Source organism: Dreissena polymorpha, chromosome 1 (assembly GCF_020536995.1).
Source record: "Dreissena polymorpha isolate Duluth1 chromosome 1, UMN_Dpol_1.0, whole genome shotgun sequence".
NCBI classification, from domain to species: domain Eukaryota; kingdom Metazoa; phylum Mollusca; class Bivalvia; order Myida; family Dreissenidae; genus Dreissena; species Dreissena polymorpha.
The window spans coordinates 53355791-53370561 of record NC_068355.1 but is presented as its reverse complement, the minus strand read 5'-3'; the positions used below and the strand labels follow the sequence as shown (position 1 = coordinate 53370561).

The 14771-nt window shown below is 38.0% G+C and overlaps 1 protein-coding gene across 11 annotated transcripts in view; it reads left to right on the top strand.

Annotated features, from left to right (window-relative positions):
• LOC127881075 (SCO-spondin-like) overlaps positions 1-14771 on the top strand; it is a 64653-nt gene that overhangs the window by 21926 nt on the left and 27956 nt on the right. For 10 of the 11 annotated variants that reach the window (XM_052428775.1, XM_052428792.1, XM_052428754.1 and 7 more), the window contains 13 exons: positions 1978-2154; positions 2561-2731; positions 3110-3283; positions 6994-7167; positions 8084-8254; positions 8496-8663; positions 9774-9944; positions 10245-10317; positions 10551-10648; positions 11557-11724; positions 12011-12181; positions 13326-13502; positions 14230-14400. In XM_052428775.1, the coding sequence (XP_052284735.1) occupies positions 1978-2154; positions 2561-2731; positions 3110-3283; positions 6994-7167; positions 8084-8254; positions 8496-8663; positions 9774-9944; positions 10245-10317; positions 10551-10648; positions 11557-11724; positions 12011-12181; positions 13326-13502; positions 14230-14400 (2064 nt within the window). The remainder of the gene's footprint in view (positions 1-1977; positions 2155-2560; positions 2732-3109; positions 3284-6993; positions 7168-8083; positions 8255-8495; positions 8664-9773; positions 9945-10244; positions 10318-10550; positions 10649-11556; positions 11725-12010; positions 12182-13325; positions 13503-14229; positions 14401-14771) is intronic. The other variant, XM_052428784.1, reaches the window with a different exon arrangement.

Here is a 14771-nt window from a genome sequence, read left to right as displayed (position 1 = left end):
ACCCTTGCTGTCTTAAAAGATTGATACAATATGTGGTATCCAAATCTACATGTACCGGTTGACCAATTTGTACCTTCACGACCGGAGAGCCCGTGTGTCGGTCGACGGTTTCTGTGGACAAACACTCCTTTCCTTCTCCAAGGAGTCCCACAATGTGGAGTTTTGTCACCCAACCTGTACTCTTCCTCAATGACGTAATTTCAAACCTTATTTAGCAAGTTCAATCAGCCATGTACAAATATTACCTGTGTTTTGCACATAAGAGTATGCAACAACTGCCACATACATAATTCAGCTGCATTCCGGTGAGATCTAGACAGGTACTTCCTACTGGTGTGTAAGCATCAGGGAGTAGTTATAGTCGGCTACCCTTTTGTACCCTGTACCTATAACAACACTCCGATACAGTATGAAGACGGACACACTTTACTGGCGTCTCATTCCACAAGAGAAACAAGAATTACAAAGATACAGAGCCCATACGAAACCCCAGACGAAAACTCTACATCACGAGGAAGCCAACATGTGGGGAGCAAACCAAACGATCCTCAAGACGATGTAGCAAGGTGAAGTAAGATATCACTTAGAATACGGCTCCAACACCTAAATCAAAGCGCACGACTCCCATATACAAACTCCACAGCTTCGCTTTGCGAATTACCGACGGTGCAATAAGAACTTCGCTTATAAAAGAGCTGAAACTGACCCTTGGCATATGCAACTATAGAAAAGACGTGAAGCCTTGACGAAGATCGCACTGGCCAGCTCCTCAGATGATCATCTGAAGAACAGCTAGGTCAATATTATTCGAGATCGGAAGACTGAAAATATCTAGCTTGAACCGAAGGAAGCATCATGGTCAGTATCCAGCCCATGCTCTGACGATATACACCCTTCCCTGAGAAAATATTCAGAAAAAACACCACCAGTTGTACCATAGTTTCCCATCTTAACATTAAAGACGAGAAACTTGAGTCGAGCAAGGAATTTTTGACAACAAAAATGCTTGGAAAAAACTAGGAAGCATGGATGAAGGCTCACACAGATGGGTCAGCAACACTTAAGACAGTGAGAGTTAGAATATACATAAAGTACCCAGAAAGACAAGTATATGCAAAGACAATGCCAACAGGCCATCAAGGCAAAAACAACATAAATAAGGTGGAAGCCGTTATCTATGCTGCAAACACCATAAGCTGCAAAGTAGACATTGAATCACCGATGCTTAGTCAGTCAAGAAAGCAGAATTAGCCATCAAACAACCTCGGCTTAAAGTAACACTTGAAATCACAGTGCTGCATAGCATTCCCCCCCCCCCCCCACACACACACACACGATTGGATACACTCTCACCGCGGAATGCACTTAAAGTATAACGAAGACCGAATAGTAAAGCTGGGAACGGAAAAAGACCCAGAGGAGACTACGATTTAGATCCTGATAAGAACGGTCACTTACAGCTACCATCACATGTAGTGACCAAAACAACGGATCATGTCCCGACAGTTTACATGGCACAATACACTAAACAACATCATAAACAATCGAGATTTCACATCGAGTATTTTCCAAACTGCCCCTGTGCAGAAGCAAACTCAACGACAGAGAACATCCTCCAGGAATGCAGTGACCATAAACCCTTGAGGGTGAATGTTTGATGAGTCTGCATGAGAAACTGTACGGGGGCTCTACTGAAAACAACCCGCCTCATCCTTATTCCAAGACTCAAATTGAAACGGCGATCCAGAAGAGGAAAAAGATAATACGGACAAGATTTCACGATAGTGATTTGGATGATATTCTGGTATACAGTTCATCTCTGCTTAATAGAATTGGATGCAGTAAAAATGTAAATGTTTATATTTTGTAATTGAGTGCATTATGTTGCTAGCCCATATATGTTGCGTTGGAAAATATGTTCTATTGGTTTGGATTCTTTTGTTTTTCAAATTTAATTTAAAAGTTCTTACTTCTAAGTTGATGGCAACTATACTGACTGGGGCTCGTGGTCAGTTTGCTCAAAGACATGCGGGGGTGGCAGCCAGGAGCGCAACAGGACATGTGACTACGACCCAGTGGCGCCACATGGCAACAACTGCTCATTACTGGGTGCAAGCAGCCAAATACAAGCATGCATGACAGAGAATTGTCCAGGTATAAAACCGTCTATTGATTATATGAATGTGTAATTGTATAAGTCCATGTTCGCATCATCACCAAAGGTATCCCCATTGGTTCGTCTCTAGTTTGTTTTAAGTTCGCTAATATTTTTTTCTAAAAAAAAATCTTCGTTTATAAGGAAATTATACCGATCAAATTGACTCATATATAAGGTATAGATGTTTATACTAAGATGTGTTCAGCATTTTAACACTATTGTGTTAAATGTGTTTAATAAATATACTATGTTATTATTACTGAACGGTCAGTCTTGTATTCACAGTGTTGCTCAACTAGTGCATGCAATGCAATAAGCTATATTTTGTACCCTGTGCAATGTTACCATATTTTCTACTCCTTACACATTGGTTATTAGCACGTGTAATGTTCTCCGTTCAAGTAAACGGAATCTGGTCGTCCTGGAGCAACTTCACCGCATGCACGGTGACCTGCGGCGGAGGAACTCGAGCACGGCTGAGGAAGTGCGAATTTACACCGGGATACCCACAAGGAGAAACTTGTGCGGGTTTCAATAATGAAACACAGCAGTGCAACACTGACCTATGTCCAGGTAGATTTATATTACCATTATGTTAAGAAATGAAACATCTGGTACATTGAAAAAAACAAACAAAGCAAGGCTTTTAATATCGCGATGGTATCGAGGTTTGGCAGTCCAGCATCTTACTACATGCCAGACATTTCCCTAGGACCTTTTATGTGTTGGGAAACCGATGCGTTAGAATTTCCAAATCACATGTATTCTTGTATTCAATTCTCACATAGTATTTGTTATTTCTTGTTATAGCTTAATAGCTCTGCATCAATGTTTATATACACAAATGTACCTATTTATTTATCAGTTTATGAATGTAACTTTTAACACGTTGAACCAGATGACTTTATATGTTACAATGTATTGATCTCTATAATTTAAACCTCTCTTCAGTTGATGGTAAGCTGTCTGCCTGGGGTAGCTGGGACGCATGTTCAAAGAGCTGTGCGAATGGAACTCAAAGCCGACACCGCACATGCGATTACTCGCCTCCCACCGCTCCTCATGGCAAAGCGTGCAGTGGTTCCTTAGATGAAACCATAAGATGCCATACAGAAAAATGTCCAAGTAGGTTGGCATTATGAATGTAAAGAATTCAATTTTAAAATTTAAATATCAAATAAACGACGGACAGTGAAAAAGGCAATACCACTTTTTGTGAAATCTGATTTTAAAACATAATATATGACATAGTAAACAAGACCGCCAATATAATTTGTGTACAATCAGGCCTGGTCTGTTTTGAATTAAGGGGCGTAATTTGAACAATATTTGTAAAAACCTCAATATGATGTCACATAGAAAAAACCAAAATGTATGATTAATGGATGTATGCTGAAACTTGAGTTTATATGATTTTTATAATTAAATATAAAAACGTTTCTCTCACACGGCATGGCACGGCAAATTCTGACCCCAGGAACGCGATTTGAACCAAATAAATAGAAGGCCGTGATATTAAAGTGGCCTTTTCACAGATTTTGGCATATTTTGAAGTTTGTCATTAAATGCTTTATATTGATAAATGTAAACATTTGATCTTAAAAGCTTCAGTAAAAAATCAAGAATAAAATTTAAAAAAGGAAAAAAAAAGTAGCCGGTACCAGGGCTCGAAACAGTGACCCCCGGAGTCCTGGAGTTAGTCTGAAGTAAAAACGGTTTCCCCTCGCGGCTATTCCGCCGGGTATACACAGGTTAAGTATTTTATACCTTATATAAGCAATCTTCGTAACAGAACTCTCCAAATGATTCAATCGTTTCGCGTTGCAACGCTTTATAATTTTTAGGTTTTCAAATCGTCAAAAGATACATATAATTGCTATGTTGGACTATAGTAAATGTTCAGTAATACTGTTTCCTCACAAATATCATAACTAAAACGAAAATTTGCGAATCTGAAACAACTTTATTCAATTTTGTCAATTTACCACACCGTGAAAAGATCCCTTTAAATGCCAAATATTATAATTCTTGGGGCGTATGCAGTGTTAACCTCAGGGGGATGATAGGTAAAAACGTTGTACATTACCCCTTTTTGATGGTACATACCTTCTACCAAACCTCTGTGACTTGTGGTTTCTAAGAAGTTATTTTTATGTAAGTCTATACAAATCGTGTGATCACTATATCATTGCCAGTTTTCATCACATGGGGCATGATTTCAACAAACTGTAGATGGCATCGATAAGATGCTGCACACCGTATATTGAGGACCATTGTTGTTTAAGGGAGATGTTTAAAGGTGTTCACAAAATAAGTCTATATTGACATATAACCATTTGGACGGAACCAGGTTAGATACGCTACAATAAATCTGTTTTATAAGCCAGCAACAAATGGCATGCGGGGTAGTGTTTTAACGTTATGAACATATGGAGATAAATATAAACACTTATTATACAGGGCATCTATGGAACGCCTCGTCTGTCTCCTGTTGGTTATTTATATTTCGGAGGTTTCATTGCAATGATGTGGGTTTAAATCTTATGCTATGTGTTTATAATAGTATGCGTTGTGCTTGTCATAGTGTGCTGTGTGTTTGTGATGGTATGATGTGTGTTTGTGATGATATGCTGTGTGTTTGTGAAGATATGCTGTGTGTTTGCCATAGTTTGAAGTGTGTTTGGCATGGTATGTTGTGTGTTTGTCATGGCATGCTGTGTGTTTGACATAGTATGCTGTGTATTTGTGATGGTGTGCTCTGAGTTTCATTCAAATGATGTGGGTTTAAATCATATGATATGTGTTTATAATAGTATGATGTGTGCTTGCCATAGTATGATGTGTGTATGTGACGGTAAGCTGTGTGTTTGTCAACGTATGCTGTGCTTTGTCATGGTATGCTAGGTGTTTGTCATGGTATGCTGTTTGTTTGTCATGGAATGCTGTGTTTTCGTCATGGTATGTTGTGTGTTTGTCATAATATGATATGTGTTTAACTGTTTATCAAGGTATGCTGTGTGTTTATTGTACTATCCTGCGGGTTTATCTAACATGATGTCCTTTTCGCAATGATGTAAGTTGGCGTTATTTTCATTCGGACTAATGGTAACTTCATACGTATGTCCGTCGGTCCGTACGTCCGCATTTCCGTATGTCCGTGCGTCTGTCTCTTTGTCTGTTATGCTTTCTGTGTTTCTGTCGTTCTGTTTATCTGTTTGTGTGTCTGTTGTCCGTCTGTCTGTTGTCTGTCTGTCGGTGTGTCTGTCTTTCTTCCGTTCCTTCGTCCGTCCGTTTGTCCGTCCGTCCGTTTGTCCTTATTTCTGAATGTCCGTCTGTCCGCGAGTCTCGTCTGTTTGCTGTCTGTCTGTTTTTCTGTATGTCTATCTCTGTCTGTCCGTCCGTATGCCCCTATGCCCATTAGTTCATGTGTCCGTCCGTGTGTCCTTATTTCCGCCTGTCCGTGCATCTGTCTTTCCGTCTGCATGTCCGTCCGTTCCTCCCTGCTTCCGTATATCCGTCTGTCTTTCTTACCGTCTTTCCCTCTTTCTGACATACGGACGGACAGACGGACGGGCATACGCACTTACATACGGAAATAAGGGCCCACGGACTGAACGAGGGACGGGCTGACGGACATACAAACAGACAGATAGGCAGGCAGGAAGGCAGGCAGGGATACAGGCAGATAGACGGACAGACGACAGACAGACAGATAGATAGATAAATAGACAGACAGAAAGACAGACAGACAGACAGACAGGCAAACGGACGGACGGACGGACACAAACACATAGACAGAACAACAGACAGACAGACGCACGGACGGACGGAAATACGGACCGACGGACATACGTATGACATAACCATTAGATATTTGACAAGAGCCGAGTGTTCCGAATGAAAATAACGCCAACCTACAGCATAGTAAATTAAAGGACATTATGTTAGATAAACCCGCATGATATTACAACAAACACACAGCATACCATGATAAACACACAGCATACCATGACAAACACACATCATACCATGACGAAAACACAGCATACCATGACAAACACACAGCATACCATAACAAACACCTATCATACCATGACAAAACGCAGCATACCATCACATACACACACCATACTATGGAAAGCACACAACATACTATTATAAGCACATATAATTTGATTCAAACTCACATCATTTCAATGAAACTCACAGCATACCATCACAAACACACAACGTACCATAACAAACACATAGCATGCCATGAAAAACATACAACACACCATGACAGACACATAGCAGACTATGACAAACACACAACATAGCATAACAACCACACAGCATATCATCACAAATACACAGCATACCATCACAAAGACACATCATACCATCACAAAAACACAGCATACTATGGCAAGCACACAGCATACTATTATAAACACATATCATATGATTTAAACCCACACCATTTCAATGAAACCTCCAATATATTCATAGTTAACAAGAGACAGACGAGGCGTTCCATTGGCATCGAGTGCATACTAATTATCCAAACTAATTATCCAAACTTAAAAACAAGTTATATACATGTGTTTGTTTAGCGGAAATCATAACGGCTTATAAAAAGGTACTTATATATATTATGTCACTCATTTAATTCATATACATTTTAACTCAAATTGTCTCATAGTTTCTTTTACAATCACGTTTTTATAAGGCGTATGTATAGTAAATGGGTATTTACAAATTAGTTATGTTACTGAACATATGTTTTACTTTTAAAAACGTGTTTTCAAAACGAAAACTGGCTTAAAGACTCTAATTGTATGCTTGAACATTAGTTGCTGGTCACTGGTCGTACTGGACAAACTTCACTGCGTGCAGTGTGACCTGTGCTGGCGGCACGCATACAAGGAATCGAACCTGCATATTCGATGATCCGGACGCACCCCATCTTTCGGAGTGCTTCGGAAACACCATGGATACACAAAACTGCAACACACAGCCGTGCCCAGGTCAGAAAATGAACGAAATGGACTAGATATTATTTACGCCGTCAAGTGACTTATCACTAAGAGAAAAAGAGTAAAAAAACACGGATTACAAACAAAGTTGCTGCTAAACAAAATTTTAATTCGTCGAGCTAACGTCTGTTTAACTTGTTGCATTTAAGTTTCATTCTGAGACGTTGAATATGTTTTAATCGAAAAAAATCTATTGTAAAACAGTCAGATATCAGGAACGAAAATGGATGAAACTTGGCAGAGCGTATATAGTTATCTTTGTTTGATTATATAAAGTTTATTTATATAGTAAGGCAGTTTTAAATGCTATGAAATTATTAATTCCATGTTATAACTGGGTCCAAACATCGGGGCAAAATTTGTCTAGGTACCGAATACCAGGGACGAAGTAAAGTTTTGTTCTATTCAAACATTTACTTAAAATAACGTAAGTAAATAATCGAAATCCGTCGTAACGAAGCACTATCAAAAGCCTATATATGAATGCGTAAGCGTTTACTTTTATGTAACATTTATAATCAGACTTGAAACAATGCAAAACAAATAATTTTTGTCTTTACATTGTATAGCTTAATTGTTTAAAAAATATACGTATAATTGCGAACGACACACACGTATTAATGGCCTTATGGTTCCCAAATGGTAATGCCTGCAAGGATTATAGTGGTGAAATAAAAGTAAAAGTATGTGATAAAGATTGTGTTAAATCACAGTGTTTTGTCAATTATTCAGATTACCATTCAGATATGACATCCTTGCATCTGCACACCTCATTTTCATTTCAAAAAGTATGTTATCACCTTAATATAATTCCCCCTTCATCAAAATAGTGTTGTTGCGTGTAAGAATATTTGTACATTATATTCAAAATAAACTTGAAATAAATATGTATATTGTGTAATTAAAGTGGACGGTGTTTGGGGTAACTGGGGCTCCTGGCACACGTGTACGGTCACCTGCGGGGGTGGACAGAAGGTGAGGGACCGAACGTGTGACTTTCCGCCAGGAGTGGACCATGGGAGGAACTGTACCGGACCGGAACATGAAATTGATCAATGCTCCAGCGATCTTTGTCCAGGTAGTGAAAAAACGCCTGTAAACGTCTACATAAACTGTTATTAATAAATGGGTGTTTGAAATTTCTAGGGAAACACTTTCTCTGTTAATGAAAAGGGTGTTCGATAATGATATAATACACTTTGTTTATTATGCTGTTTTCTTGTAAATAGTTCTTAACTTGATTTTATGTAGCTATTTATAGACAGACAGATTTGCACTGGCGGTCAAATGGTATACAGCGTTCTTTTCTTTTGCTCCAGTTGACGGACAATTTACACCATGGAGTGCATGGACACAGTGCACCTACAGCTGTGGAAATGGTGATCAGACGAGAATACGGAAGTGTGAGTTCAATGGAGGACCGCCTGGAACAAACTGCACTGGAAGCTACAGTGAAACACAGTCTTGCAGTCCGAACCCATGCCCTGGTTTGTATAAATATTTGTTATTCTAGTTTAAAATATAAAGAGAATAACATATGACTGATAGTGGTCTAATATTGACTGCTTAAACAACTTTCCATTGAATTGATAAAAATGTATACGGCAGCATTATATCAGGTAAATATCAATGCAGAGGTATGATAAAATATTAAAATTAAAGTCACATTGCAATTAATATCATTATCATACAGTTTCCAAATTATTTATTTACATTCGCTGTCTGTGTAAAAGGTAGTTGGAATATCTGAATGCACATTATTGCATAAACTCTATCTATAATGCCCTCTGGCGGGGTGCAGAAACTTGGTAAAAGAAGGGCTTGAACGGGAGAAATCGTGTATAAACAAGGCGATTCACGTGCCGTTCAAGCCCTGTTATGTGTTTTTCATATCCATTATCTGGTCCACGCGCAGTTACTTCCCTTTTCCATTCTTCTACGACTTTCCAAGCATAAATGGGGAACTGAATAAGCACCAGTTTCCTCATGCATGCAGGGATAATGGCAATGAATATTTCAATCCACTTTTCAAATTAAACCATCTGCACTCTCTTGACAATAGCTTTATTTTATTGTCAACGTCAATGAAGTTAAGGTTATTTACTCAACAGTCTCAAAAGACTATGCTGTAAATGTAATTGTTTATGTACCTTCAACGCTCCTGCTGTAAATTCCAAAATAATTCAACTTTGTATTAATCCACTGTTTAATCTCATTTTAAATCGAAAACTGCCTATCCGAAGGTAAAGCCTCGTCATTTCGGATGATGACCGAGTGAGGCATATGTAAAACACAAACTTGAACTGTATTGAAATACTCGAATTATTTTGTCGATGTCGAATGAACAAGACATATTGTTTTCAATGTTATTTTAATTTATTTTGGTATGTTTAATTTGTTTATGCAATAATAGCGAAAATACACATTTTCTCGGACATGATCATCTGCGGGCGCTCTCAAAATCCGTTCCTGCCCTCGTGGTGCGCACTCAGATGATCATGCCCTCGAAAACGTGTATTATCCCTATATTAAATCTAATTTAAAACTATATATATTTTATATTTATACGTGAGTAATATCGTTTGATCGAAACATAGTGAATGGCGACTGGTCGCCATGGAGCGGCTGGGTGACGTGTTCCGTTTCCTGTGGAGGTGGAACAACGTCACGTAACCGAACGTGTACTTATGAGACGGGAAAACCACGTGGCGATAACTGTACCGGTCCGACTAACGATTCAAAGACCTGTGAAACAGATCCATGTCCTGGTATATTTATGTATTATTATTATTAATTCTTATTATATTTCTTGTATAACATAAACCTATCAATGTTTTATGTTTTGATATTTGAACTATATTCGGGCATTAAAAATAATCACTTTGCCGATTGAATTTAGCAACAAAGTATGAACTTTATATAAAAAATGATAATAAACCTCAATATGTGAATTTTATGGTGTGTCTTTTCAGCTTTTGAAACTTAGTGCGTTGACATTTGCCTGAATTATACCTTTGACTACAATTGTAATCTCACCAAATATATTATGCTACCTTATGCTACCTTAGTTGACGGCACATGGGGTCAGTGGTCACATTTCACGCCATGTGTCGAAACGTGTGGAAATGGAACCAAGACGAGGTTAGCTATTAACGTTTAGTGCATAGATAACAAGTCATAGTTCTCATCATTAAGGGTAGTCATATTATCTCACTTGGAAATCGTCTGTTTACAGATCTGGTTGCCTTTACAGTAGTTGACGTCTTTGTTGGATTGTTCGTGGTTGTTGATATTGTCTTTGTTGAAAATATAAAACGTTAATTTTGCGACAATGCAATTTTGTCATTATTTGCTTCCTGATTTCTTTGGTTTAGAAATAGGACATGTGAATACACCGCTGGGCATCCGCATGGCATCGCATGTCCAGGAACTGACAAAGACGTGCAGTACTGTAACACCGAGCCATGCCCAGGTTAGTCGCTTGGGTTGTTTTGCAGACAGTATAATAATTAATAATAATTATAATAATAATAATAATAATAATAATAATAATAATAATAATAATAATAATAATAATAATAACATTAATGACAATAGGTAATAATAATATATAATATAATATAATAATAATAATTATAATAATAATAATAATAATAATAATAATAATAATAATGATAATAACAATAATAATAAATAAATAATAATAGTAATAATAATAATAATAATAATAATAATAACAATACTAACATTAATGGTAATAGGTACATTAAAAAATAATGATAATATCACTTACACTGCCTTTTGGCTTCCACGGGCATAACTCCGGCGCTGATGTGTGACTGATGAGGCACAAGTACAATGTATAAATAAGCATGATACCAAAAGTACTGACGTAAGAACGTTAGCATGATATATCTTAACAAACACAATGCGTGTATACAGAGATTACTAGGCTAGTGTTGAATACAGACAAGTTTATGCAATAAGGCCTCGAAAACCTGTTTTCATAAGGAATCTTTTAATTATTTTTGTTCGACACTTGGTTTTCTTTTTTGCCCATCGTTTACCCCCCGTCTTCCATCATTGCGAAAGTGAATAAAAGGAAATCGCTGAAAACCACACTTGGTGTACACACAATTTTGTTGAATCTATCATGTTCATGAAGTATTAGCCATTAACCTAACATTAATTCGTTCGGGCCCTTTTTACACAGAAAATGTTGTAACAATGTATCTACGAAATCATTATGAACGAGAAATGTTGGGTAATTTCTCTTGAATTTCTACGAAAGCAACAGAGAGGAAGAGAGACGGTTCTTAATAAGATTACATTCTCAAACAATATGAGTGCTACAAAAACGGTTTCAATTTTCACTTAAAGTGGATGCTGTATGGGTGCTGTGGACTGATTGGACAGCTTGTAACGCCACCTGTGGTGGAGGCAGCAGAAACCGTACCCGGGAGTGCAAGTTCCCAACTCATCAACATGGAAACTACTGTGTTGGAAACGCAACAGAGACTGAGACATGTAGCCCCAACCTATGTCCAGGTTTCAAAATTATTGTTCATAAACACGTAATGTATATTAAAAAGTGTTTTTTTCTTTTTTATAAACATGGTGGATCGACTGGTCTTTTTAAACTGTTTTAAATTAGTTACATACGCATGGTGTAGCTCAAAGATGTTGCCGTGAAGGTTATGTCAATTAACATATATTATTTGAAAACTAATTAGTCCTAATCCGTTTGTGACCCAATCCGGTATTTATTTCACCTGTTTGTATATAGTGTTTATGATCCTTGAAAATTATAATAATAATACGCTTTTCTGTAAAGTCAACGGTCACTGGAGTGCGTGGGGTTCATGGACAGCATGTTCTGTGAGCTGTGATATCGGACAACACACCAGGAACAGAACTTGTGAGTACGACAAAGTGGCGCCACATGGGGCAAGATGTCCTGGACAAGACCACGAGACGGCGTTCTGCTTAATATCTTACTGTCCACGTAAGGAGAAATGCATTATTTATGTATTTATTTTATTGTTAAATGCATGCTTTGTTTCCAGGTTGGTGTATTTAGGTATTTTTAAGCACTCAATTTAGCACTTGCATAGTTTCTATTAGCGAACGTTCGGGTGCTTATATGCAGATGAATAATGCTTTATCCTTAATGCCTTTGTACATTTCATGTTTCTCAATGCATCGTAAGCTAAGTGCCATTTTTGCCATTATATAATGTCTAATATTCGTATTTTATGTATTGTGTAATTATTTCCTCGTGTTCACTTGGTCAATACATCCATAGATTTTCGTGATTTTATCAGCTTATTTTTGTAGCTGATTTTCGCTAAATTATATTGGTGTGTTTGCGACATGGAATGGCGCAAACACGAAAACACGTCAGAACGACAATTTAATAAGCATATCGATCGTTCTGGTGTGACGGCGTGTTTGCAGCATTTGAACCCACCATTGAAATTAAAACACATCATAACGAGAAATAAGTTCCGACACGGCAATTAAGAGGAGTGCCGTCCTGAATAGATCCAACATGACAGCACGCATGAACGACAGATAAACGAGCCTACACAGTTAAACCTTGTGTCTTCTCGTGTATGTACAAGCGAGGAAGAAATCGACAATCCGCTTACTGTATTAGAAAGATTGACAAATACATACTTCTTGAATCCCCCTCTTTTTGTTACATTTTGCTGTCATTCCGGTGTGTCGGCGTGTTGGCGTGTTGGCATACCTCAGACGCGCCGATAAATCTTAGCAATATGGCAGCTTTAAGCCTCAACAGCTGATTCTTATTATCCCCGCCATAGGCGGAGGGATATTGTTTTGGCGTTGTCCGTCCATCCGTCCGTCTTTCCGTCCGCCTTTCCGTCCATCCGTCCGTCCGGCACTTTTGTTTCCGGAGCCATGTCTTGGAAGTGCTTTGACGGATTTTATTGAAACTTGGTATGAGCATATATATGGATAAGAGGATGATGCACGCCAATTGGCATTGTACACCATCTGTTAATAACGGAGTTATGGCCCTTTGTATCTTGAAAAAATGCTTTTTGAGTGTCAAATATAACACTTTTGTGTCCAGAAGCATATTGGCGGGGGATATCAATTCAACGGATTTGCTTGTTTTGTAGGTGATGGAGTATGGACTGGTTGGTCTCAATGGAGCACGTGCTCTGCAACTTGCGGTGATGGTTTAGAAACTCGAGGGAGGAAGTGTGTTAATCCTGTTCCTTCAGCACCACTTGGCAAGGATTGCGAAGGATCAGTCAACGAAACACAGATTTGCTCCAATACTACGGACTGTCCAGGTGATGCTTGGATATATTGTATAACCCTATATTATTTACCATAACGGTTGCGGCTAACATAGTTTGTCCTTTGCTTAATTCAACACAATAGACCACAAACCAGACTCTTTGTACACAAAGGATTAGCTCGATAGTGGTTTGCGCGCTCGAGCTTCGATTCTGGCAACTCCTATCAAATGCGTTATGAAACGTATTGTTAGACTTTTAGTTCTGAGCTTTATTTTGATTGTGATTTACTTAACAAATAAGACCACAAAAGGTGTGAACACAAACGAACCCGGGGATCGGACAAGCTTCATGATACGTGTAAATAGTGTTTATTAGGAGAATAGCAATTTCAAATGGTCTGGTAGCCTACCGAGGTCAAAATTTGATACCCACGGGTTTAAAGGTCCAGTTATGGCGATCTGCTAAATTTCAAGCAAATTATGCTTTTTCATGTATGATGATATTGAACAAACAAAACAATGTTTTTGACATATGAAATATCCATACTTAGTCATAATATTTCTCATTAACAGTCAGTCCTTTAATATATATTTTCCTGCAAGGTTATACTTTGTTGCTTGGAGCTGCTAGACTTAATGATCATTTTAATAATAACTTTAAATATCATCTCTTCTTAGTTTAACACTCTTCCTGTGAACATTTGTCTCATTAGAATTCAAGTACCCAAGATAAATGTTCGCCTTATTGCTTTTGTAATAAAAAGACTCGATCATTTCAGTTGATGGTTACTGGAGTGAATGGGCATCTTGGAGCACGTGCAGCGTTACCTGTAGCCATGGCGACCGCTCTAGAAACCGCACGTGCTTGTTCGAGCAGGGCAAGCCCCGTGGTCACGATTGTGTGGGACAGGACTTACAGACAGGCAGTTGTACAGAGAGCGATTGTCCAGGTATTGTCAGTTACCTGTATATAATTGTGAATGCATCAAAGAAATATTTGTTAATGCTCTGGTATGCTTTATTGTATAAATTGGAACATTTGGTGACGATTCAACATAACGGTAGTTTTTAACTTCCATTTTAACCGAAAAGTTAAACTGTACTACACATAGTGTTCGTCGGTGTCGGCTCAATGCTTTGGTTTTCGTGAACAAACTGCATATCTTAATAGTAGAGGCATTGATTGAGACTTATTACATGTTCACATAATTTTGACCTCCAATTTGGCAAAACAGTAATAATGTTGCGCACAGAAAACTCAGGAAAAATGTGTTTGAATGATACCGTAAGCTAAATTATGAATAAATTTGCAGAAGATTTA